We start from the raw sequence: 27,883 nt of genomic DNA on the forward strand, positions 1-27,883 counted from the left end.
CATGAAACTTACAATTCTCTCTGTGTCTGGGAGGTTCTTGAAAACGAAGCACAGTCAGAATCATGAACAGGATGCACGGCCAGAAGAACTCAGCCAGGGAGAGAATCTGGAAAAATATAAAAGACAAAATGCTGAGCATGTGTCTAGGCACTCTAACCATTTGAAGGATGGTGGGTAGCCGGGTCAGGCTACTTTCCTAGAAAGTTACTGTTGTCCCTATCTGAGTTGTAAGCATGCTTGTCAGAAACATAGGTGAACACAGCATCAAAACGTATTGAATAACAACAAATACACAAGGGACAATGGTTTCATTGACAACAATGTGCCAAAAAAAACAAAACAAAACAAAACAGAACTCCCACCCTCCTTGGTAGTTGGCCAAGGCAAGCACATTTTCCTTTATTCCTGTCTCAATGACCAAAAGTAATATTGGATCACACATTATACATCGTGTAGTAAATATATCTCTATGTGTATTACAGAATGGCTACAGAAGAGCTATAAGTCCCAACCAAGTCTAAAGAATTTCAAAGAAGCTTAAGATAGAATCTGAGAGGGATGGGAAAAGGCCCCATGGGTACTAGCATAAGGAATGAGGAGGGGGATGGGGGTGGGGTGGGAGGTGGGGTGCCTGAGGTCCTCACTGCACCTGTTCCCTTTGGGCAGACTACAGAGACAGAGCTGAGCCACAAAGTACCAGGTAGTGCAAGGTACAGGATATTGGAAGCTGTAAAAGGGAGAGGCAAGACTGGGTCCCGACAGATGAGCCAGTAGACAGACAGACAACCACTCAAGAAGGACACATGAGCATCAGGGACTGAAGCATGCTGAAGATGCTAGGACAGTTGGGAGTTCTCTGCCTAGGGGTCTCTTGACACAAACACTGGGTGGTCAGGTTTGACAGGTTGGTGGGGCTGGCACGACTTATGGGCCCTCCTCTTAACAGGGTCCAGAAGAGGAAGCTTCACCCTTTTCTTGGTCTGGCACATCCATGAAGTTCTCAGGCCCAGAGTTCCTGAGACAGTTTTATTATGGTCTACCTAGGTTCTTCCAACCTTGATTTTTCTCTGACAAATTTATAGTGTGGCACCTTTCTGTATTGAGAAATAGTTATTTATCAGACTGTGCCTTGTGGGTGGCTACTGACAGATGTTCTCTTTGCCTCTGGCAAGATGCAGTCATCCCATGTCTACATTTTACTCTATGGGGCTGGGCATAGCTCAATAAGCCCCAGGATCCAGTCTCAGTTGGGGCTGAGAGAAACCCCAGGATCCAGGCTCAGTTGGGGCTGAGAGAAGGCCCAGGATCCAGACTCAGCTGGGGCCTGAGAGAAGCCCAAGGATCCAGGCTCAGTTGGGGCTGAGAGAAGTTCTTGCTCATTTCCTTGAGATCCCATTCCATGATATTTCCTCCTCATCTTTCTCACCTGTCCTGGATCCTGTTTCTTTTCATTTCCAAGATTGTTTTAAATTTTAGAAGTGTCATTAAAGAAGTTAAAGAATTAAAATCTTCACCCGCACCTCCTGTGCTTCAACAAATCAACTCCTGTTCATTTTTCTCAACCACATTCCCTGGCCCCATCCTAGAACCCTGCTCTCACTTTGCTGGTTACACAATACTCAACCAAGTGAATATACACAGGCCACAGGCCCATGCTTCTAAAGGGCAGCACTTTTTGTGTTAAAATAACCCATCCTGTGAATTGCTTTGGATAAACTGGAATAAACTCAACCTAAGATTACTATAGTCAAATCTTTGGACACTCTAAAGAGCTGGCCAGAGGATTGCAGTAAAATGAAAGCTGAACTATCTTTGCACTGCCAGGACTGGATCCCAGGTCCTCATGCACACTGGGCAAATGTGTTACCACTAAGCCATACACAGCCCCAATCTTACATTTTCAAAATTGAAAAAAATGAACTGACAGTGGACTAAGGAACTGATGTGAGAAAGAGATACAACTTTTAAGCCAATGTTATTATGAATAATCCATATTGATTTCAGCCCATCTCACTTCTCTAATACACAACATGGGTAAGGCAGTGGATACGTTCAAAAAAAAAAAAAAAAAAAAAAAAAAAACCCTGCCTAAAACTCAGCAAGCTACTCTCCAATCAGACACCGAAGATAGTGTCTTATGGCTTCAGATTCCAAGTTCTAATGCTTGAACTGAAAGTGAGCTTGTGGTCTTTTGGGCTTCTTTATTTCTCAGCCTGCCATTACCATCTCCCTCACACCATATGCTTGTTGGAGACAGACAGAGAACAAATCTCTGTGTACCCAGGTGTGTGTTCCCTCAAACGGGCAAGGAGAACACAGGTAGAAGCACATCTGAGTCCCCGGTGTAATTGCAGAAGCGACACAATCCTTTGAGATGGATTCCAAGGAAGTGTTTCCTGAGCCAGCAAGTAGAGAACAGGAAACTTCTGACATTCCTGCTGTAATTCAATAGCTCATGTTCACATAAAGAGAAAGAGGACTGTACAGGCTAGCGTCAGGCTGAAGCACTTAAAGCTAAATGAGAAAGCACTGGCCGGAGCCTACTGGACTGTGAACATGATCTGAGAGGGAAAGGCGCATGTATGGAAGACTTACCATGAAGCCATTAATGTGTACCAGTTACTAACAGTATGTACTAATAGATACTAACACTTGCTGATCCTTGACATTAAAACTGGTGACCAAAAATAAGACTTTAAGAGGCTGCAACTCATAGTATCGTTCTGGTCACTGCATGTATCAACAAAACAATTTACTGCATGTTGGGATAGGGAACTTTGAGTAGGGTAGGATTCTTAACTTATGGATGGGTATATTAAATGTGCTTGTAATAAAAAGCAGCATTTTGCCAGGCAGTGGTGGCCCATGCCTTTAATCCCAGCACTTGGGAGGCAGAGGTAGTAGAATTCTGAGTTCGAGGCCAGCCTGGTCTATAGAGTGAGCTCCAGGACAGCCAGGGATACACAGAGAAAAAAAACTAAAAAAAAAAAAAAAAAAAGTGTTTAAAAAAGGCAGCATTTTTTCATTCTTCATTTTTTTCATAAAATTTTTATTGATTATTTGGGAATTTCACATCACAAACCCTGAGCACACCACTCACTTTCCTCCAAGGTCCACCCGTTACCCTTGTTCCTCCCCCTGTTCTCCCCCCCCCCCGCCAAAAAAAAAAGAGAAAAAAGAAAAAGATGGCATATAGTGGCTGGCTTTTTAAAATTTCTTATTGGTTCTTTGTGAATTCCCCATCATGCACCCCAATCCCACTCATCTTCTCCTCCCCTCCAACCCTTACAACATCCCCAACAACAAAGAAAATAAAAATCTCATGGAAGCTGTAGTGTGTCACATGTGTCACACAGTATATCCTTTTCCATACTTCCTTGTTTTTAAATGTTTTTAAATGTTTAAATGTTTGGTCTGTTTCAAGGCCTCTGGCTTCTGCTACTCTACTGATACTGGAACCTCACTGAGACTAACTTTGGATATCTTGTTGTTGTCCTGTGTCATGAAAATCCTGTAGTTTTTGGAACTGTAGGACCAAGATTGGTTCCTTCATACACTCAGTAGTTCATTAATGGAGTAGATGTTGAGGTGGCCAAATTCAAAGCCCTGGATCTGGGCCTGAGAGTTCTCTGGCAGCTCTCACGCTCTCTGAACCAGCTCACCAGAGACACCGCAGCCCCATCACTCACAGCCAGGGCCAGCTCTACCCTGCTGTTCAGGTAAGGTGCAGGGCCCACGCTCCCAAGTTCTTGTAGCTGATAAGGGATATGGCCAATTCTCCTACTCTCATACTCCAGAGCCAACTCTTCAGCCTGCCATAGATGTCAATGGTTAGAGGCAGGGAGGAGGGCATCCTTCTCTTATCCACATGTGGCTAGCTTTTAAAAACAACATTATAAAGAGAAAACATTCAAGATCAATAGACTAATAAAACAAAGTGATAGTCGATATTATAAATAAATAAATACATGAACGGGTATAAAATTTCTAAAGTAAACTGGAACGTGATTATTGTCCCAAATGGTCAATGACCTCGAGTTTATTAATTCACATTTACGTGTATAGGTGTATTACATAAGTATAAGGATTTCAGAGAGAATTTTTCATATCATCATTGAAAGATCTGCCTTTTTTTTGAAATACTTAAAATCCTCTAATATTAGATTATTTAACCAATTACCTACTTACAGAAATATGCCTGACTTTCTACTTGGTGACGAAGCTACCACGGTTTTTTTACATCTCTGACTGGCTTATGAAAGAACATGGCTAAGTTCAATCCATAAGCAAAAGTCCACTTGAATTTGATCCTGGGTTTGAGTCTGGGTAGACAAAACTGTAACTCTCTCATTGAGAGTGAAGTCTGACCCACACTCTGTCCCACCTCACCCGACAGCATGCAGCATTGACTCCCTTACGTTTTGCTGTTTTCTGGTAGGGTTTGGGATCCCACCCAGGGCCTCTTACATGCTAGACAATCACTTCACGCCTGAACTACAGCTGCAGCCTCCAGTTGATAGGTAAAAGTAATTTGCTTGCATTACTAGGAGGGAACAGTGTTTTTAAACACCTAACAACTCCTTGCCTATGAATTCTCTGTTCTTCCAGGTTCCTATTTCTCTATTAAGTCATTTTTAACTACCTTGTAAAAAATCATCATTTTCTGGGTTTTAAAGGATTTAACCCTCTCTTGGCCTTGGGTGGTCCTGATATTTTCTATTTCATTTGCCTTTTTTGTTTTGCTTTTTGTTTGAGGTAGGGTCTCAGATAGCCCAGGCTTGCCTCACACTCACTATGTGTTTGAGGGTAGCCCTAACCTGTTGGAGTAGTTCCTAACTCTACCCAAGAGCTAGGGTTATAGGCATGCCCATCATACTTGCTTTTTTAGTATTTAAATATTTCATGAAAGCAACTTATGAATTAAAAAAATTAGTATCTTTACTGTCTTTCCTAGATGCAAAGAAAATGAAATTTAAGGAATTTTGCCAAATAAACTGTTAGCCATGACCACAAATATCATCAATGTAGTCTTAAACCAATGACAAATTTGTAGCTACAAATGAAAATCACTGAAAGTATTACAATTCTACATCCCTTCAAGAAGAGCCTTTGAAGATTTTAAAATTCAAAAGGAAATCCAATTAAACCTAAAAGAATACTACTTCTGGGATTTTTTTTTTTTTAATTTACAAGCTGGTCAACTGTCCTTTCAAAAAGTGCAAATAGAAGAACTTTCTACTGTTCTGAATCCGACATTATCCCCAGAGGGTAGCATCCACAGAGATGCTAACTTCTGCTACGTAGTAGTAGTCGTCCTCTGTGAACCCATGAATTGGTTCCTTTCATGAGGCTGTCTCTCTGTGGGGGGCAAAGTCTCTCTTTCTCCTCACATTCTCATGATTTTCCTCTCATATGTCATTAGCCCAGAAACTCACTCGGCATTTTTAATCACACTCCTGCTAACGGGCATGCCTCCTGTCACAGAAGACTGCTCTCCCTCCTGGCCTCAGGCTCTCACTTCAGATCACTGTGATCTGCTCTAAGTGAAGTAGCCCATCAATGTCCAAAAGCACCGGGCATGAGCAGTGCCATGGGCTCTGCTCTCAAGAAAAAGAATCAATCATCCCTTGAACCTATCAATGCTTGAAAAAGCACGGGTCACCTTTCCAAGCAACTGCAAAGCCCGCCACTCCTTTTGCCAAGTCCCAGGAGGCCATTCCCATCAGGAGAAAGTGAAGAGTCCCCTTTACACCTGACTTTCAGAGCCCTTCTCTATGACCTTCATGGGTGGAAGGGTCCCAGTTTTATTCTCCTGTTACATCTCATCCTAAACACAAATAGAGATTTTTTTCCTTTTGCTTTCAGCACAGCTCAGATAGGAGAGAATTCAGGAGACCCCAACAGTCTGAACATGCATAGAGGATCTGGATAAAAAATATGGTGAGAGTTTCCCACTTCAGACAAAAATAAGGAGTGGGATAGAAAAGAAAAGTTAGAGCAGTGGTTCTCAACCTGTGGGTCGTAACCCCTTGGAGAGTCACGGATCAGATATGGAACATATCATATATTTACATTACAAGTCATTAAGGGAGCAAAATTTGTTATAAAGAAGCAATGAAATCATTTTATGGTTGGGGATCACCACAACATGTGGGGCTGTATTAAAGGGTCACAGCATTAAGAAGGTTGGGAACCACTGAGTTAGAGGAAACAGGAAAACTTGTCTTTGCCTGATCCCTAAAATAATAATTAATAATAATAATAATAATAATAGTAATAATAATAATAAAGACCTACAAAATGATTTAGTCTCAACAGGACAGATTCTTCCCCAAATAAAGGGAGTGAACATAGTATAAAATATCTAGCAAAATTCACAGGAGAACACAGAGCCCAATTAATGTAATAAATATTTTCTTTCATCTATCTCAGATGAGCTCCCTCTTCAAATCCACCATCATCTCTAGCGTACTTCCTGTTATAAAAAATAAAAAAAATAAAAACAGAAGCATTTAGAAAAGAAGATTACTGAGGAGTCAAGAACAAATACAGTCCCCTAGCTAAGCTGCCAAAGTGCTCCAGAGCACATCCGCTTACTGGGCTAAACAAAGAGAACAAAAGAAACTGCACAGATGTAAAAACCACAACAACAATAATAGACACTAGCTACACATGAATCCTTAATCACATAAAGTTGGAGTTAACAATAGTTATCTTATGAAGTATGTTAAACGCAAAATTATTCGAACAGAAAAAGCAAAGACTATGTAGTATAAGAAATTAGCATCTCTTGCTAGGCAGTGGTGGCACACGCTTTTAATCCCAGTACTTGGAAGGCAGAGGCAGGCAGATTTCTGAGTTTGAGACCCCCCTGGTCTACAGAGTGAGTTCCAGGATAGCCAGGGCTATACAGAGAAACCCTATCTCAAAAAAACCAAAAAAAAGAAAAAAAAAGAAAAAGAAAGAAAGAAAGAAAGAAAGAGAAAAGGAAATTAGCATCTCTGAGTGAAAGAATTTTAAAAATGGAACCCCAAAATGGCCAAAGCTATAGAAGACGTCATCTGAAGATTAAAGAGCAATTTTATGCTATGCTTTGGAAAATTAACCATTCTTGAGCTGTGGCTAGTGAACTTCAGACTATTCATTAAAGATAAGAGATGAAATAAAAGAAAAAAGCTGCAGGGTTTAGACAAGGAAAGACCAGTTTGAAAGACTGGGCACAGGGCCACAGAAGCAACAGAGCTTCTTGGACAGGGGCCCTTGGGGTCTTCATTCTCAGCCAGGAGGAAGAGCTGAGACCCAGACCTCTGCGCACCTTCCCCATCAGAGAAGAGTCCAGGGAGGGCTCTGACCCCGGGACTCAGGTAAGATCGCCATCTTGTATGCTGGGTCTCTCAGAGACCAGTCCTCGCAGGAGAGCATGCAGGCTGCAGAAGCAGCAGATCTTCTTGGACAGGGTGCCTTCGGGCCTTCATCTTCAGCCAGGAGGCAGAGCTGAGCTCCAGACCTCTGTGCACATTCCCTGCAAGAGGAGAGCTTGCCTGCAGAGTGTCTGACCACTGGGACTCGGGAGAGAGTTGGACTCCCAGGAGTGTTGACAGAGGCTAAAGAATCACAGGAGAAACAAGCTTCAGCCAGAGACAGCTAGAACATCTATCACCAGAGATAACCAGATGGCAAAAGGCAAATGTAAGAATCATACTAACAGAACCCAAGACCCCAGAACCCAGTACTCCCACCACAGCAAGTCCTGCATACTCCAACACACCCAAAAGCAAGATTTGGATTTAAAATCATATCTCATGATTCTGGTAGAGGATTTTAAGAAGGGCATTAATAAATCCCTTAAAGAAATAAAGGAGAACACTGCTAAACAGGTAGATGTTCTTAAAGAGGAAACACAAAATCCCTTTAAGAATTACAGGAAAACACAACCAAACAGGTGATGGAATTGAACAAAACCATCCAGGATCTAAAAAGGGAAGTAGAAACAATAAAGAAACCCCAAAGGGAGAGAACTCTGGAGATAGAAACCCTAGGAAAGAAATAAGAAACCATAGATGTGAGCATCAGCAACAGAATACAAGAGATGGAAGAGAGAATCTCTGGTACAGAAGATTCCATACATGAACACAACAATCAAAGAAAATCCAAAATCCAAAAAGATCCTAACTCAAAACATCCAGGAAATCCAGGACACAATGAGAAGACCAAACCTAAGGATAATAGGTATAGATGAGATTGAAGATTTTCAACTTAAAGGGCCTGTAAATATCTTCAAGAAAATTATAGAAGAAAGCTTCCCTAACCTAAAAAGAGAGATGCCCATGAACATACAAGAAGCCTACAGAAGCCCAAATAGACTGGACCAGAAAATAAATTCTTCCTGACACATAATAATTAGAACAACAAATACACNAAATAAAGGTAGAATATTAAAAGTAGTAAGGGAAAAAGGTCAAGTAACATATAAAGGCAGACCTATTAGAATTACACCTGACTTCTAACCAGAGACTATGAAAGCCAGAAGATCCTGGACAGATGTTATACGGACCTTAAGAGAACACAAATACCAGCCCAGGCTACTATACCCAGCAAAACTATCAATTACCATAGATGGAGAAACCAAAGTATTCCATGACAAAACCAAATTCACACAGTATCTTTCCACGAATNCAGACCTTCAAAGGATAATAAAGGGAAAACTCAAACACAAGGATGGACATTACACCCTAGAAAAAGCAAGAAAGTAATCTTTCAACAAAACTAAAAGAAGATAGCCACATGAAAAGAATCCCAACTCTAACAACAAAAGTAACAGGAAACAACAATTACATTTCTTTAATATCTCTGAATATCAATGGACTCAATTCCCCAATAAAAAGATATAGACTAACAGACTGGNNACATAAACAGGACCCAACATTTTGCTGCATACAGGAAACCCACCTCAGGAACAAAGACAGATACTACCTCAGAGTAAAAGGCTGGAAAACAATTTTCCAAGCAAATGGTCCAAAGAAACAGGCTGGAGTAGCCATTCTAATAGCGAATAAAATCGACTTCCAACCCAAAGTTATCAAATAAGACAAGGAGGGGCACTTCATACTCATCAAAGGTAAAATCTTCCAAGGTGAACTCTCAATTCTGAATATCTATGCTCCAAATACAAGGACATCCACATTCATTAAAGAAAAGCTCAAAGCACACAATGCAAAGACCGAAGTGTGGATACTTCGATCCTTCTTAGAATGGGGAACAAATACCCATGGAAGGAATTACAGAGACAAAGTTCGGAGCTGAGACAGAAGGAAGGACAATCCAGAGACTACCCCACCTGGGGATCCATCCCATAAACAACCACCAAACCCAGACACTAGTGCATATGCCAGGAAGATTTTGCTGACAGGACACTGATATAGCTATCTCTTGTGAGGCTATGCTAGTGCCTTGCAAATACAGAAGTGGATGCTTACAGTCATCTATTGGATGGAACACAGGGCCCCCAATGAAGGAGCTTGAGAAAGTATCCAAGGAACTAAAGGGGCCTGCAACCCTATAGGAGGAACAACAATATGAACTAACCAGTACCCCCCCCCCCAGAGCTGTGTCTCTAGTTGCATATGTAGCAGAGAATGGCCTAGTTGGCCATCAATGGGAGGAAAGGCCCTTGGTCTTGTGAAGATTATATGCCCCAGAAGAGGGGAATGCCAGGGCCAGGAAGCAGGAGTGGGTGGGTTGAGGAGCAGGGCAGGGAGGAGAGTATAGGGGACTTTCAGGATAACATTTGAAATGTAAATGAGGAAAATATCAAATAAATAAATACATACATACATACATACATACATACATAGCTTAAAAAAAAAAAAAAAAGAAAAGAAAGACTGGGCACATACCAACCTTGAATATATCCTCCACATATTTCATATAAATGCCAGTGTATCAATACCCACAGTATTTCTGTTTGTTTGTTTATTTGATTGATTGATTGATTGTGTGGTGTGTACATGCCAAGGCATGCATGTGGAGATCAGGGAGAACTTACAGGATTCTGTTCTTTCTTTCTACTATGCAGGCTCTGGGACTCAAACTCAGATCATTGGGAATGGCACAAGTGTCTTTATTCACTAGGCAATTTTGCTGATCCATATATTACCCAAAGAGAAAGTACAAATGGATTTTAAATCATTATACATTGTATAAAAATATATTCGATACTTAGCTAATATTGTTCTGGAATGAAAACAAACAGCATGTGTGTTGTGTTCTCAGAGACTAGAGAAGATAGATAATTTAGGGACCATGAGAACCGAAACTGTGACAGTGACACCCGGCCAGCATGAGAATGATGACAGCTCATAACCCAGTAATATCATTTCTACTTTCAGTGCTGCTGGCTGGAACCAGCTGAGTGTTGCTGCTGAGGCCCCAGTTCCCCCCCCCCCAAAATGAAAAATCTCCTCAAGAGAAAAAGCAGAAAATGTGATTATTTTAAAAATTATGTGTAAGGATTTATTTTTCAAGCAGCTAAAAGATGTAAATCTAGAGATAATAGAAATAAAATACTCCAAAAAATGTAGACATACCCTGAAACAGTGTGTGGGGGGGAGACTTTTGTACATACCACACCAACACATAGACCTCCCCACACACAGAGAGACACCTACACACACACCACCTATACATGTATACATACATAGACTCCACATACACATATACACCCATACATGTTGTTGGGTTTTTTTTAATCACTTGACACACACAACAGTCATTTGGGAAGAGGAACTCTCAGTTGAAGAAAGGCTTGCATAACATTGGCCTATAATAGGCAAATCAGTCAAGCGTTTCCTTGATTAATGGTTGATGAGGAAAGTTCAGCCAACCCTGGGCAGTGTCATGCTGGGTATATGGCCCTGGGTTGTATAAGAAAAACGACTGAGAAAACCATGAGGAGCAAGTCAGTAAGCAGCATTCCTCTGTGACTTCTGCTTCAGTTCCTGCTTACAGATTTTTACCTTGAGTTATTCCCTGACTTAACTTCAGTGAAGTAACCTGGAAGTGTAAAATGAAATAAATCCTTTTCCTCCTCAAGTTGCTTTTGCCATGGTGTTTTATCACAGCAATAGAAACCCTAACTGAGAAACATGTGCACACATGCATACAGACTACACACACACACACACACACACATGCACACCACATGCACATGTCCACACCCACACAGACCCATATGGACACCTACACAGACCCACACACATGCACATGTACACACAGTCTCAGAAAAGAAAGAGGAAAAAAAGAGAGACTATCTCAAGAGATCAAGAAAGACACTCATCAACAGGGTAAGTAGAGTCACCAACCATTCAGCTCATTAACAGCAAGAAACTAAAATGCAATTACATATCTTTGGACTGCTAGGAAAAAAGTTAGTTGGTTTAGAATAGTGTTGCAAGGAAATTACATCTCAAGAACACAAGAAAAAAGAATTGTAAGATAAACAATCCAGGTTATCCCATTGCCGAACACACTAAAGGAGCTTTCAAATCATGTGCTCAGATTCCAAACAATGCTGGGATTAAACTATTTGAAAGACAGGAATTTCAGGCTTTTCTTTCAAAGATACAGGCAGGTACTATTTAGAGATGAAAAGTACACAGCAGGTAAATAGTAAATGAGTCCCGGAACACCACACAAACAAGACGTAAGACACTGAGAGGATGACTACAAAAAAAGAACTTGACCATGAAAAACCTGAGCAACTTACAGTGAAGACTAAACATAGATGTGTATACTTCATACTCTAATACAGAACGCTTGACAAAAATAGGGGATAAGAGTTCCAAATTCAATTTTACAGAAGATTCTATGTAGCATGCTTTGCAAAAATTGTGTATGCTTCCAGCAAGAGTCAATAAGAAAATAATTTTAAATGATATTTAATTATCTACAAAAAAAGAAAAAAAGTAAAATATGCAAAATTTTATATGATATTTAATTTTATTAAAAGATACAAGAGTATTTAAAAAAGTAACAAATGAACATTGATAATTATTAAAAAGGTCATTGTCATGCTGTTTCTGCCCTGACCTCTGGGTTTAATGCAAACCTATAGCTCTATACAACAGAACTTCCTGGGAGTTAAATGGACCCCAACAAGTATGTTTGGGATTGCCTATTGGCATACTTAGTGAGCTGTTTCTTGGATGCATTTAGTACAATAAAGAGCAAAAATATTCAAGATCATTACATCAATAGGTCAGAAGAACTTGTGTTCTAACATATCAAAGCCTTATACAGAGTAATAATAAAACTGTTCATTAACAAGAGGCAAACTGCCTTTTGACAGGCATAGATAGCCCAGAAATAGTCATACAGATTTGAAAAGCTGATGTATTAAAAAAAAAAAAGTGGAGGAGGAGGAGGAGGAGGAGGAGGAGAGCAGACAGATCAATAGGACAACCTGCTATCCAGCAGCTGTGACATATGACTGGTCTTCCTGAGAGCTAAATTGGGAGATGGATATGGGCGGAGGGAGGTCCTGACACCATGCAGGACATGGAACTAAATGAGAGAAAATGGGAAAAAAAGAAAAAAGAAAGAAAGAAAAGAATATGTGGAAGGAAACAGAATGTATCATATGGTGTGTTTAGACACAAATTCCTTAAACTACAAAAAGAAAAATTAAGCCCTATTAAAACATGATCTGTGTTCTTTAGAAAGTCTACTAAAAATTTTTAAAAAAATGAACAGACTCATTTGCTTGTTTAGTAGCAAAGCGTGTATCATGTCAGGCACCATTTTACAAACTGGAGAGACAGTGAACAATGTGGATGGAGCCCCTGCTTCATATACAAAAATGAATGGACCAACTGAATGTCTCTGATGCAAAACCTGGAAAAAAAATCACAGCAATGATATGATTCATCAGCAGAAAACCGCATGCCATGAAACTTTATTCTATGTATACAATTATCATACTATTGTATAAAATTCCCTTCAGGCTATGTGTAAAAAATGTGCATGAAGTATAAATAAATCTTGTATTTAGATAGAAGGTTTAGTTCTTTCCCCAAGGATCTCATTATATGTATGTGAAAAATCTTCCAAAATCTGGAAATTATCAGAAATCTGAAATATGTCTGAACCCCTAGGTATTCCTCACATACCACGTTATGCCTATGCCTGTGAAATGAAAGGAGTCATGCTCTTCAGGGTACTTGGAGATGAAGTCAACTAAGCCCATCCTTGGCTTCCTCCCATGACTCTGGGGTATTTCCAAACAGCACACAAGCCTCAAGGTGTCCAAAAGGACAGGCTTCACTGTGCTGGCTAACACCTTGGAAACTATGACTTAACTGTTTTACCTGGTGTCCTTGAACTGACTCCTGATGGACCCTGGACAAAGCTTAGGCCTGCAGAGTAAACAAGTCAGTTCCACCTCACTGGCACAAGCCACCCTCCAGACTGAGCCTAAAGCCATTTTTAAATCCTCCAAGTGGCTCCTGCTACATATGGTTGGGTTACATGAAGGATAAAATAAAATTGCCAATGAATTAAGAGAGAAAAAAAACACCCTTTGGGGAAGAAGCTTGTCCTAAGATCTCACTGGCTGAAGGAAGGGGAAGCATCCTAAGTTTAGAATGTCAAAGAAATTGAAGCAAAGCACATAATTGCTTTGTTGCCCTGGCCTTTGAAAACAAAGACTTGTAGAGCACACATGAAGCTCTATTGTGTCTGTCTGGGGAGGTTTGGGGCCTCCTGGTGCCAACCTCTTCGAAATAGGGACTTTTCCAGAAGTGTTTCTCAGCCTTTGCTGTTGTTCCTTTAGAGAAACCAATCCAGCTCTCACATAGTTCAAGTAAGCAAAGAGAACGTCAGTACCAAATGCCATCTTCAACTTCAGGTACAGCACAACAAGTACTGTACAGCAAGGAGATGTGACATCCCAAGAGCTCAGAGCTCCCACCCTGCTTCCTCAAGAAAAACCTTTGCAAACCTTGGTGATGGTTGGCCACTGAGAAAAATGAACATTGATGAATTAAGCCTTTCTCCTTCCATTTAAAAAAAAAAAGCATTCTATTGAAAAATAATCATTCTTTTCTGACATTCATGCACTGACTGGGTAGTAGTGTGACAGATGAGCAGGCAGGTAACAGCTGTCAGAGCAGAGAGAAGGGCTCTCAGTCAAAGGGAGCACCAGTCACTAACTGACTTGTAATGAGCATAGTTTTAAAAGGGAGTCTTTTAGACATATAAAAAAAAAACTTAATCAGGAAATCTACTATACCCAAGGCTGCATCTGGTAGCCAGAACCCAGTGACATCAACCCACTCAAAAAACCAGACACAGTCCTAGAACCCCATGATGCCCACTGGAGAGATAAGCAAAGACCAAAAGAGCAATGTTCTGCTCTGCACATCTGAAGAAATGCCACCTTGATCTGCCCTGTGGCAGAATCCTAATCCTCAAGTCAGAGACTTGTGGATGGCCCCGGTAATGCCTGTACTCTGATGTTAATTCTGCTTTCCCAGGAGGAGTCCTCTGGAACGAGAAATGAGTCATTTACTCAGTGACTTCTTATGAACCTTCCCTCAGTGAATAAAGGGACCAATCACTGGGTGAGTAGGCGGGACTTGCAGGTTGGACAGAGGTAGAGAGGAACAAATCCACTAGGATTTGCCACTGGAGGATTTAGATTTAATATGGCTTTCTAGATTAGGATTCTAGTTGTTGCGTCCAGAGAATGAGTTACGATTGTTTCTGAACTAAGTTTGTGTGGCTTTTTCTTTACATGACAGTTTGACTGGGTTCAAGAGAGAAAGGTATGGTGGCAAAGCATGGGTTTGCCAGATGTGCACCAGAAAGGCCATGGGGCTTTTGAAGTATGGGGCTGGCATGGTAGCAACCCAACAGTGGGAACTTAGCGAGCTGGGTAGATTTTGGAGCTCTGAGTCAGAGAGTCTGCAGAGATGAGAACACCCTGCTGGTGCCATGTGGCCCACTGGTGCTCAGCGTAGCAAGGGATATAAACATTCATTTTTAATATGTCCCACAGAGACTTCTGTTAGAGACTGAACCTGACCTTCAGCTAAGATATGGTGCACAGGTGAGCAGCTTTGGGGAGACAGGCTTAAAACCATAATCAGAAATTTAGAGTGTGAACATTGTGTGATGACCCTCCGCATAAGAGAATATGACTTTTGTTATATTAACTGTTGGCATCAAAAGATCAGTTTTGCAGATCGGCTCCAAACTCAAGATGTCAGACATAGGTGGCACCTGTTGCTATGACTACCATATCATTCCTTCCCAGAGCCCACTTCCCCCACTCACCTAAAACAGGTTATGTCACAGCATTTATAAAAGAGAGACCTTTCCCCACTTTCACCCCTTTTTTTTTCCTTTGTCTTTCTCCCCCCTCTTTGTCCCCAGTAAAACCTCTTACATGTGGAACTGCTTTGGCCTGGTGTGCTATGTCCAGATGCAAGCCATTATTCTAACACATCACTAACTACATGTATCTACCGTCTTGCTCACTACATGGCTTCTACCTTGGGTCTTTTGCAGTAGTTCCTTTGAGCCACACTCAGTCACAGCTCCCTAACTCAACAACTATGCTTCGCTGCTGTACTGGCTAATTTTGTGTCAACTTGACACAGCTGGAGTTATCACAGAGAAAGGAGCTTTAGTTGAGGAAATGCCTACATGAGATCCAGCTGTAAGGTATTTTCTCAATTAGCGATCAAGTGGGGAGGGCCCCTTATGGGTGGTGCCATCTCTGGGCTGGTAGTCTTGGGTTCTATAAGAGAGCAGGCTGAGCAAGCCAGGGGAAGCAAGTCAGTAAAGAACATCCCTCCATGGCTTCTGCATCAGCTCCTGCTTTAGTTCCAGTCCTGCATCCTTTGGTGATTAACAGCAGTATGGAAATGTAAGCCGAATAAACCCTTTCCTCCCCAACTTGCTTCTTGGTCATGATGTTTGCACAGGAATAGAAACCCTGACTAAGACAGCTGCCTTCTGCCTCTTCCCTCTCATCTCTAAGGAGTGTTAACATGAGCACCACTACATACAGGTACAGCTGTCCCCAGAGCTCCAGACGCCAACCTAAAGGACAATACATGCTAACAAGTCATTCAGACCAGACACTATTGCTACATTCCCTGAGATGGTCCTGGGATCCTGACATAGGAAAGCCATAGCCAGACCCATACAAACTCTAGACCTAGCCATGGAGCATTAGGAGAGTTGAGGCTGGAGAATCATGAATGTGGCCAGCCTGGGTTACATGGTGAGACTGCTTCTCAATGCAACAACAAAAATGGGCCTACCCACGCCCCAAATCCACAATTACAGCAAGGAAATCCCATGCATTCAAGTGGCCTTTGCTTTGTTCTACAGAGGCTGCCATCCTACATAAAACAGACATAGCCTTTGGGTGATCTTTGCATTTTATCCCCAAGGTGTTGGTGACAATTTCAATAAGAATGTCATAAAGAAGTGGGGTGTTTGTTTCCCTGGCAAACAGTCAAATGGGGAAGTGATACATTCAAATGCCTAGTATTTACAAAGCAGCCATTTTGTGTTCCTTTAGAAGGCTGCAGGTTCCTACCATGGATAACAGACAGACTCCAAAAGACACCTACAAGGGGGCCCAAACTGCCTGAGCACTTTCTTCCTACAGGCAGTCCCTCACTGTCCTACAAAGACTTTGTTCTTTCCTTCCCACCAGTTTGTATATTTACCTGCACTTTGAGAAAGCAGATGGGAGGGAAACAAAGCCAGATTACCAGGAAATTGAGATCAATCAGAATTGAAAGGGCCCCTGTGATCCTGTGATTATGAATAAGAGAAAAACAAGAAAGCTCAATGCATACCTGCTGTGAGCTTTAAATCCACAAGGCGTGTTTGCTTCTTGGTAATTAGATTTCTATGCTGCATTTCCCAGGTCATTGAGACATACATACCCAGATGACCTGCAGTAGCCTCAGAGTGACCCAGCAGTTTCTTCCCCAGGTTCAAGAACAGGTGAATGTATAACAGGGAAGACAATCTTAGGCCACAGCAGAAGCCTGCAAGTACTTTTTAGTCTTCTTGTCTATTACATGGGTAGCAGATTATTGCCCCAAATTTCAGTTAGAGCTTCAGACTATCATAAAGCATCCAGATATGAATGTAGCTGACTGGCTATGGAGCTTAATTATGGAAAATGAACAGGTTCTCCATGATTGCTGGGAACCATGAGAATAGTGCAAAAGCAAATGCACTGCTTTGGGGACCCCTCATCTCTCACCCTGCTCTTGTTCAGCAGTGCCTACATCTAGAGCTCTTCTAGGGTGGCTGGACACTGGGAGACAAAGCAGAAAGATCTGCAAGCTGGCAACAGGCAGCCATTTAGCACTTAGGACAGACTAACTTGGTCATGAGAGTGGGTTGAGACTGGAGAATATCTACACTCAGATGTGGACTCTGGTAATTACAAGTATGTCCCAGAGAATAGGACTGGCCATTGACATAATAGCTATTATGGCCTAAGCAAACCTCACCTAATCAACATCTATACCAACCCCTGGACAGTGCTAGAGAAACCATCAGAAAGATCTGTGCAGGGTCAGATCACTGGTCATGTCCCCAAGTCACACAGAGCCCAGGTGTTTCCATGAGAGGATTCTGTGAGCTAGACAAAGCCAATGGATACCTAGGACTTTTGATGAGAAGATGAGAACAGCCATGATGTGAGTATTCAGGACTTAACAGTGACCAGGAAATTCAGCAGGTTTGTCTAGTCTGTCCACTCAAATGCAACACAGATAGATATTCTGCTACAAGTCAGACTACTAGGTCATGGTTGTTCACCTTTAAACCTGATGATACTGTTAGCCAGAAGTTAGCAAGAATTAGAACCAGAGAGAGGACCTCTCTCCCACCCCATCCATTGAGAAAACCTGGGAGAGGACGGGTGTTGTAGTTTAGTTTACGATGATTGGAGATTTAAACAGATTCTTAAAGAAGCAATGTTCTTTGTTTTCATTTGAATTTTGAGACAGATTGTCTTCATTCAACACGGGCTGGCCTTGAACTCACTATGCAGCGGGCATGACACTATTCCTGGAGAGAGGTTGAGTTATAAACATCAAGCATCTTTCCTTTGACTCAAATTAGTTAAGTAGATCCTTTCTCCATGTGGAATGATGGTACCTGGGGATTAAGCTGTTCCATTTAAATGTCCTAAACTATCCAAGGAATAGCTTTATCTCCTGAGGCAGCTGTTGTACTAATACAGATGTAAGCCCAGCCCCAACCAGTCTACCAATGGGGCTGCATTTGTCCCCTGCTGCTCCTAGGGTGAAGTTTTTAATCCCAGCACTCCACAGTGATTTCACTTGGAAAGGGGATCCTTGGATATACTTTGTTAAAACAGAGTCATCCTTGGGTTGAACAAGTCTGGTCCATGTGACCTGCCTTTTCCTTTTTAGCAAGAACTCAGGAAACACAGAGATGGAAAGAGGCATGAAAAGAGCATGTGTGCATTACTCCTGAGAGGGGCTTGCCTGCCATCCTCAACCTTGGGCCTCCAGCAACACATTCCTCTTCATACTAGTTTGTGTACAGTATTTTGTCATAGCACCCTAAGCAGACTCATAAATGCTCTGTGGGCAAGCACAGACTTAGGCTAACTGCCCTGCAGCAAGAGGAGATGCTCACTTTTGGAAAACCTCTCTTGATACAAAATATCTTAACAGGCATCAGGGTGCATCAGGACTCCTAATCCAGAAAACACTGGTTTTTAGCACTAATATTGAAGTGGTGACCCTTAGAAGCTATTATTCATTTCAGGCATTTATAGGTCAGTTCACTTGAGGCATACCCAAGGTCTGCAAATACTATGTTTGAACATTTGAACTTTTGAGGTACTTGCCACTAACAAGGTATTTTAAGATTTTAAAAGATACACAATGATAGCATCTTTTTAGGGGTGGTCTTTCAAAGTAAGACTTTTTTAATCAACCTAAGAATTTAGATGGTTGACCAATGACCCCTGGTTTCTGCTATCAGAACCTTGTCAAGTAGATTTGACAGGAAACCATTGAACTATAACTTCTAACTATACAAAAGTAGTAGTAAGAATAGAATGAAGCTCTAAGATAATGTCCAAAGGAAAGATGAGCGGCTCCACCTCTGGGCTCTGTATCTGTGATTGTTCTCGGTTTCAGAAAAAATACAGAAATTGTTTTTTGTTTTTTGTTTTTTCTGAAAGAAAGTTATGCTTCATATCATGTCAACTTCAAGCATCACAAAACTTTGGGGTGCAAGAAAATCTCAAATAAATGTGAGATTCTTTTTATATATAAGACAAAACCACAGACACACAAGCATAAAATGTCAGAGGTTTAAGGGTATGAAACCTGAAAATGTATTTCCTTCCTTATTAAAGGAAGAACATTTTAAAAGAATGTCTTGGCAGTTAGGCCTGAAAGTAGACGATTCTGAGTTAGAGACACAGGCTGAGATTCAACTCGATTGGGCTGGGACAGTTGAGAGCTCTCTAATGAAAGCAGACTTGAACTTGACCGTGTGTTGAGCATAGAAGCTGCTATACTGGCACTGTGACATCCTCATAGACGTCTTCAAGCCATGCCTGAAAGAGGAACACGGAAAGGGCACCATAGCTCTATCTCCATATAACTATTTGTGGTATCATTATGGCCTTTTATATCAGCATGTGTAAGAGGGGTCTGGAGTCTAGAATATGTAGAATATGTATCATAGGGTTCTGTATTGAAGAGTACATAGCAAAGACCATTTACAACACAGTTTGCCCTTTACTGCCTGTAATTGAGAATTAATTATGTCTAGAACCACAGTAGCTGAATTAGTCAGCGCTCTGCTACAACAACAAAATAACTGCTATAATCATGTTATAAAGGGAAGAGTTAATTTGGCCTACAATCATAGAATTTTTGGTCTCTGATCAATTGGTCCTGTTGTTTCAGGCCTGTGGTGATATCACACATAGTGAAAGGAATTTGTTGTGGAGAAAAACCACTCATAAAATCATAAGCCAGGAAATAAAGAAGGAGAATAAAAGATCAGGGTCTCACAATCTGTTTCAACAACATGCCTCCAATGACCTAATAACTTTCCAGAGCCTCCATCACATGCCAAAAAGTCCCATAGCATCTCCTATAGACCAAGCCTCTTCCCCCTGAGATTTTACAGAACATTCAAGATCCAATGTGTTGTCCGTTGTATACCATGTGGCACTTCAATCCCAACTATTAACCAAAGTCTTCAAAAAGACTGTCTGAACTCAAAGAGATGTGTCAGCTTTCATTAGCTGATAAATGATAGGGATCTCCTCCAGCTGGGGACAAAAGGAGAGAGGTTAGCAGTCACCATTAAGAACAGGGATCAAGGTGCATGAGATCTGACAGCAAAACAACAAGGGTCAGGTTGGACAGTGTTGCCATCCACAGTAAACAGGGCAGGTTCAACCACTCTAAACTACATCAAAGCAGAGCATGGAAGAAGAAGATGAAGATGAAGAAGAAGAGAAGGAGGAGGAGGGGGGAGGAGGAGGAAGAGGAGGAGGAGGAATGGCACTACCAAGAAGCAACACTTGATGAATTAGTGACTTGCCTTGTTGCTATGACAAAATCCTTGACAAAAAGAAATTTTAAAAAGCATTTAATTTGGCTTACAGTTTCGGGGAGAGACAGACCACAGTGTCAGGGAAGGTAGAGAAGGAACAGAAGGCAGCTGATCACATTGCAACCACAGTCAGGAAGTAGAGAGTAATATATGCTTATACCTATTTCTTACTCTCTCCTTCTTATTTGGTCCAAGACCCCAGTCTATGGAGCCATGCAATTTGGATGAGTCTTCCCACTTTAGTTATCTTAATCTAGATTGCCTCCCACAAATATGCCCAGAGGTTTGATCCCATGGTGATTCTAAATCCTATCAAATTGACAATTATGAGTAACCACCCCAGTAGGCTAACAGTGTATTTATTTCATTTTTAAGGTAATAAGTAACAGATTTAGTTGCTGTGTAGTTAAGATAAATAAAATATAAATATATAGCTTCATGCATAACCTAAATCCCTGGCTCATAAATCCTGGCTATAATAGTGCTGATGAGCTTGGTCACTATCTATGGACACTCCTGAGGACAGCATTCCACTTCCATCAACATGCTCAGAATCAGCAAGTCCAGGAAGGCTGCTCCAGGAAGCTAACCAAGGAACAACATTTCCAAGAAAATGAACCTGAGACTGAAGAGATGAATCAGTTGGTAATATGCTTTCTGTACAAAGATTAAAACCTGATTCTGGATCCCCAGCATCCACTTAATAAAGGGAGTAAAACTGCATGGTGGCTCACACCTATGATCCTAACACCGGTAATAATAGAGAGATCCTTGGAGCTTGATGGCCAACTAGTCTCACTGAACCAGTGAGCTCCAGATTTGAGACTTTGACTCAAAACCTAAGGTGGGGAGCAATACAAGTTTTCTCTCTCTCTCTCTTTCTCTCTCTTTCTCTCTTTCTCTCTCTCTCTCTCTCTCTCTCTCTCTCTCTCTCTCTCTCTCTCACACACACACACACACATACACACACACACACACACACACACACACACACACACCACATGGACACAAACACATACACACACCATCATGTATCAAGGAAATAGTCAAGTACATTATGTGCCTCCAACAATGAACTATTATGCAATAAAGCCACTGGATAGGAAGGCCATGCATCATCTTTTAAAATGTTAGGCTTCAGTGCTTAATGATAAAAGGAAAGTTTATGACATTAACAATCAAATATGTATATTTTATATGCCATGGAAACAAGCATATGAATCATCACAGTGGAATTTCACGGGATTTAAAACTGTTCCTTGTTCTTATGCTTGTGAAATAAATGAAAACTCAAGAATAATAACATGAGTAGCTTTAAATATAAAATTAGACTTCTGGTGAACAATTATTCAAGAGTAGTAGAATCTTAGCCATTTATGAAGAGGAACAGTATTTATCCATTATCTTGGTTTTTCTGAAATATCTAAAACAAAATGCTTTTTAAAGGAACAGTGGGAGCTAAAGAGATGGATGACTCAATCATTAAAAGTCTATATTGCTTTTCCAGAGAACTCAAATTTAGTTCCCAGAACCCACAAACTTTGGCTCACAACTGTCTATAATGCTTACTCCAGAAGACCTGATACCCTATTCAGGCCAGCATCCATATGTACATATCTACGGACAAATACATGTAATTTAAAGGTAAAAGACTTATGCACTTGTAGGAATGTGTACCAAGTTCCCTACCAGATGGAGTGTGGGAAGTTAGGTGTGTTCAAAAAACATTCATATATGCTCTGACTTCACAAAACCAGGATAGATAGACACAGAGTTATGAGATATTTTACTAGGGACAGGGGCCCCACATCTTCAAGCTTCACTAGCTAGGGTATGTGCAGTGTGGCAGGAATATAATATGGGCTCTAGTGTTAATTTGGGAATTTTGGTTTCTTAAAAAAAAAACACAGAAATAAGAATATATTTTTATTTTAATCCTAGGTGTTGGACATGGGGCTGCAAAAAAAAAAAAAAAAAAGACTTATGCACACCTTTAGTCTCAGTACCTTAGGATTCAGAGGCAGGTGCTGTGAGTTCAAGGCTGCTCTGGTCTACATAGTCAGTTCCAGGACAGCCAGGGTATATAGAAAGGCCAAGAACAAAGTACAAAACAACAACAAAAACAAAAACAAAATAAACAAACAAAAATAAAAACCTTAAATAAAGGATCTATGAACATAAAATAACCAAATAAACAAGTTTTAAGCGTGTATAAAACAGACAAGCTCCCTTTATTATACAAATAATAAACTGGATACACTGAATAAACATGTATTTGGAACTGTCTCATCACTTAGATTGATTGTCCCCATCTGTGCCTATGCTCTATTTCCATAATGCAAAAACAAGAATTTACAGATCATCATTGGAATACAGGAAGCTAGAAACTGTAGGTCAGTTTATAAAGACACTCACCCAGAGGGGCCTGCCCTCAGTGTTTCCACTACAACTGATTAAGAGATGTGAATACATTGCCATCCTATTGCTTCTGAGGTTCTGCTCTGACCTGTCCCTGGTCCTGTAAGCTGGTAACCTAGAGCTCTCCCTAGACTCTCATCTCAGAGCCCACAGCTTGTGTCCTAGGTGTCCAAGGCACTAGTATCTTTCATTCTGTGCTGTGATACGAATTGTTCCCACTCATCTGAGGAGCCCTGTCATGAACATGCCAAATACATTAACCACTCTGGCCATCTCACAGGGAGGAAATCCAGCTAAAACCATTGTCTGAGTCAACTAGTGAATGGTAAAGAATGTCAAAAACTGCACATTCTACTCAGGTTCCTGTATCCCTTTAGACTCTGCTGTGTGACAGCCAGAGACACAAGTGGCTTTGTGCAGTTAACAGCTCTCATTTAGATGCAAACGTCTTCAGGAGGTAGTCCCTGAAAAGGGGGTCAAATAACACTCAGTTACTTATTTGGTTGATTTTCTCAGACCTAATTATAGCCCCTGGAGCTGGTTCACACTCGTCTTGTGGCTCCTGGTAGAGACTATATAAATGTAGTAAGCAGGTACTTACTCTTAATTCTTTCTTTTACTAATCCAACTAAAGATGTATTTTTATTGTCATAATCATGGGTTTTTAAAGACAGTGTCTCCTATAACCCAAGCTGACTTTGAACTCACTATGTAGTAGAAGATCACCTTGAACTCCTTTATCTTCCTGCCTCTATTTCCAAAGTACTAGCATTCCAGGTGTGCGGCACCACACCTATCTCAGCCAAAGTTTTCTGGACACCTCTGTGTGGTGGGTGCTGCTCTAGAAGCTGTGGGAGGAAATGTTCTACTCTCTTTGGTGGTACATTCTAACACTGGACCCACAGGCAAGCAATAAACAAGTAAATTTACAGCATAACCTTATAGAAGATAAACACTGATGAGAAAAAGGAGGTGGTGAAGGAGGAGGTACAGGAGTCTCCATTTTAAACAAGCAATCACCAAATAAATGAATGCGTGAACAGAATACTTCTGCTGAGGATGGTGCCCCACAGCAAGGATCGCCTTGCTACCTCTAAGGAGTGGGGGAGTCTGGGTACCACCCATCACTTAGTCACTAGGCTATTGAAGTTAAGGAATTCACATATTCAAAAGGAAAAGAACAATGTGTTCATGGGAAGCTGGCCTCCTCTGCAACACTGCTTTGTAGGGTGGTAGGTATAGAGGCCAAATACATGTTAATGAACCCCACTGTTCATAAAAGGGAAAACACATGACAGAAAATACATTCACAGTTCATCAGAAGCCGGTGTCTCACTTGCTCATCTCTGATATTAAAACCTTTGTTCAATCAAATTCCCAACTATATTCTTCTGATCCTCAAGACTCGGGACAGAGAACTGCTCCTTTAAAAATTTGCTTTATCTGGAGAAGAGAGGAAAGATGCTCTGCTGAGGGAATGAGCCTAATGAAATTCAGTTGTCATGACAGGCAGGCCCACTGCCTAAGGAGACATCTCTACTGCAGAGCCTTACTCAGCAGCATCAGGAACAAAGGACTGTTCATCATGACCATACTTTACTAAAATCCACATTTAGGTGATTTTTTTTAAAACTAAGATATTAGCATAAGTTTGGTTTGTACAACTCCAATCTGTTCAGGAAATCCTAGCTGTTCTAAACTAAATTCAGTTCTGGGGACAGGAGGGATGGAGATATGAATTACCTAAGAGAGGACATCACAGACTAACATGAGATGTGTGGCTTGAAGCCCATTTATGTTCTTAGTTCTTGGGCTTTAGAGTTAGCATCCATAACGTTATGTGTAAGCCCGTTTATGCATTAAACATTTCTGATGCCTTGTTCCTTAAGCCTAAATGTTTACAGGTCAGTTTTTTATAACGAATGCCCCACACGCCAATTCTTCCAGCTCTGCTTGTCACTTTATTTCTAAATTAGCCCTTCTCTGATAAGATTCGATTCAGCAATAGAATTTCCATGAGAGTTCAGCAACTTTGGCCCATAGGGTAGGTTCTGATGGAAAATTACCCTGCAGTGCAGGTCCCCTATGGATTTTGCACCTTCCAAGAATCAGGCTAGTCTAGATCAGACCCTGATTTCTACCCCATTCCTCCCTCCCAAAACCCACTGGAAATACAGGACACTTACTGGATGTCGGAGTCTGCAAAGCCAGTTCTTCCAGAGCAGGGCTTGGAACTGGCGCCCAGCATGCCCCATGCCGGCTGCTCCCTACCTCAGTTCAGGAAGTCAGCTTGCAGGGTCACTGCTTATATACCAGCCTTCAGCAGAAGCCTGTGGCCTGTTAGCCAATTCTAACAAAAGTGGGTGATGCAAGACAGATTATTGGTGACTTGAATAAGGCAGGCATCAAATATCCCCTGGTGCTCTGCCTCTGCTGAGAAATCTTAGCTTTTCACTACTTGTGTGGCGTTAGGGAGGGTTGGATTCTAAGAGACTGCCCTCCCCTGGACATAAATGCCCATTATCTCCCAGACCCCACACAAAGGCACGTGCAGGAGAGACAAGGGCCACGTTTTCCACTGACCTCCCCAATGTAAGTAAGTTGTGGAACTCTGTTTTTTCTCCTCTTTCACACATTGTCAAGGGTCGCAGTAATTTACCAAGATATTTACACGTTGATAGTCCCGGCGGCAGACACTTGGGAAAGAAAAAGGTTGAGGGGCTGGCTGTAGCTCATTTTGCTGCCGCACCCTACTGCATTCTCTGCCCTCAACCCCTCTCTACCCAGAGGGCTAGGATAAAGTGTTCAGAGCTCGAGCAAAGAGCAAGCTACTCACAAAGCAAGCACGAGCTTGGCAAGCCTGAGGCTACTCCTGAGCCCCATGTGATCCCCTCCGTGCTCTCACTCCACGTGCTCCTGGCAGACCTCTCCTGCTCTCCCCTCTCTCCCCCCACCCGCCTGTGTGTGTATGTGTGTGTGTGTGTGTGTGTGTGTGTGTGTGTGTGTGTGTGTGTGTGTGTGTGTGTGTGTGTGTGTGTATGTGTGTGTGCCATTTCTCAGGAATGCCAGCCACTTTATTCTTGAGACAGGGCCTTTTGTTAGGTGGACTAGCTAGAAAGCTAGAAAGCTTCAGGGCTTCACCTATCACTGCCTCCCCGGTGCTGGCATTACAAGTTTGTGCCACAATGCCCAACTTCGTATATAGGTTCGTGAACTTGAACTCAGGTCCTCATGCTTATGTGGCTTAGCTGACCTACTTGTGCTTCTTTAGCTGAGAGCCATTGATTGCTCCACTGTCACAGAGGCCAGGCCCCCTCACTTCCTGTGGCCCCTGGTTGTGGCCGGCACATCAGGCAACATGATACTGTGGCCTTCCATTTCATAAAGCAGTTTTCACAAGAGCTGGCTGTTCTATAAATATCTTTTGCAACAGGAAACAACGGCCCAGGTGTCAGCAAGGGAACTATTCTATCATCTAAAAAAAATTAATCTCTTATCATCTATTACATAAGTGGAAGAGGGAGATCGAAAGTTTTTACATAGACAGTGGAGCCTGGTACACAGTAAGTGGGTTCTCCTGATCCCTCAGGGCAGCTTTCCTGGCCTTGCCTGCTCAGTGGCCTGCAGGGTTATCCAAGCATTATGCCTGTGGCTTTTTTGCAGATGACACTTAAATTTCTATACATCACAGGTGGCTGCCATGTTTGTTGTTTGTTTGTCTAATATAAGGAAAAGCCTGAGCCATGAGACTTCTACAGCAGGAGTTCCTATGCTCCTGCAACCAGCATTATACCAGGGCTACACACTATGTTCTATTGAGAGATTTCATGGAAGGTGCTATTAAACTTCTCAGAGAAACAGAGTAAGTGATAGGTTGGCAGAATTGGCTCATATACTTGTGAGGAGGGGGTGAAGCCTCAGATTTAAGATAAGCCAGCAGGTGAGAGACACAAGAGTGCAGTTCTTGGTCCAGGGCAAACAAGCTCGAGTCCCAAGGAGATGCTGGATAGGGTGGCTCACACCTATAATCCTAGTATTTGAGAAAATGAAAAGGGAAAATGTCTGTGAGTTCCAGAACAGTCTGAACAGAGTAGGTCTTAATCTCAAAGAGCGACAAACAAACAAAAAAATAAAAATAATAAAAAATAAAAACAAAATTGAGGAGGAACAGAGAAAAAAGTAGAAGGGTGAGCAAGAGGGAGAGACACATAGGAGAAGGAGGAAGAAGAGGGGTCAGAATAGAAGGAGGAGCAGGAGGAGGACAGAGGGAGGAGCAGGAGGAGGAGCAGGGGGAGAAGGAGCAGGAGGAATAGGGACAAAAGGAGAGGTGAAGGGGAGCAGGGCAAAGAGAAGGAGCAGGGGAAGGAGGGGAGGAGAAGGAAGAGCAGGGGATGGAATAGCAGGGGGAGGAGGAGCAGGGGGAGGAACAGAGGAGGAGCAGGGGGAGAAGAAGGAGCAGGAGGAGCAGGAGGAACAGAGGCAGGAGGAGGGGTGGGAAAGGAACATAAGAAATCCCAGAAGAACTGACATTCTATTTGATATCAGAGAAAAAGGCTTATGTCTTAGCTTTTAGGCCATCAGACAAGATGAATTCTTTTAGACAGAAAACAACTTTTCTTCCTAGTTATTTTTTGAGTGATGGGTTAAGACACACACACCTCCAAAGGTCCATCTACTGCACTCAGCCAACCTACTGAAGTGTTAATCTCATCTAATCGTCCCACAGATACAATCAGAATAATATCTGATCAAGTGTCTAATCAGGCTGGACACATAGAAATTAACCACAGCATGCCAACATATCTTAAGTCAGGCA

General features: G+C 41.8%; 1 protein-coding gene across 1 annotated transcript in view; it reads right to left on the reverse strand.

Annotated features, from left to right (window-relative positions):
- The window catches only part of Abca13 (ATP binding cassette subfamily A member 13), a 433,105-nt gene extending 407,266 nt beyond the window's left edge, over positions 1–25,839 (reverse strand). The window contains exons 1-3 of the mRNA XM_021210848.2: positions 25,727–25,839; positions 25,254–25,417; positions 13–106 (exon numbers count right to left, since the gene is read on the reverse strand). Coding sequence (XP_021066507.1) covers positions 13–106; positions 25,254–25,322 — 163 coding nt within the window. The 5' untranslated portion in view covers positions 25,323–25,417; positions 25,727–25,839. The remainder of the gene's footprint in view (positions 1–12; positions 107–25,253; positions 25,418–25,726) is intronic.
- Between the last annotated feature and the right edge of the window lie 2,044 nt (positions 25,840–27,883).

Source organism: Mus pahari, chromosome 13 (genome assembly GCF_900095145.1).
Source record: "Mus pahari chromosome 13, PAHARI_EIJ_v1.1, whole genome shotgun sequence".
NCBI classification, from domain to species: Eukaryota; Metazoa; Chordata; class Mammalia; order Rodentia; family Muridae; genus Mus; species Mus pahari.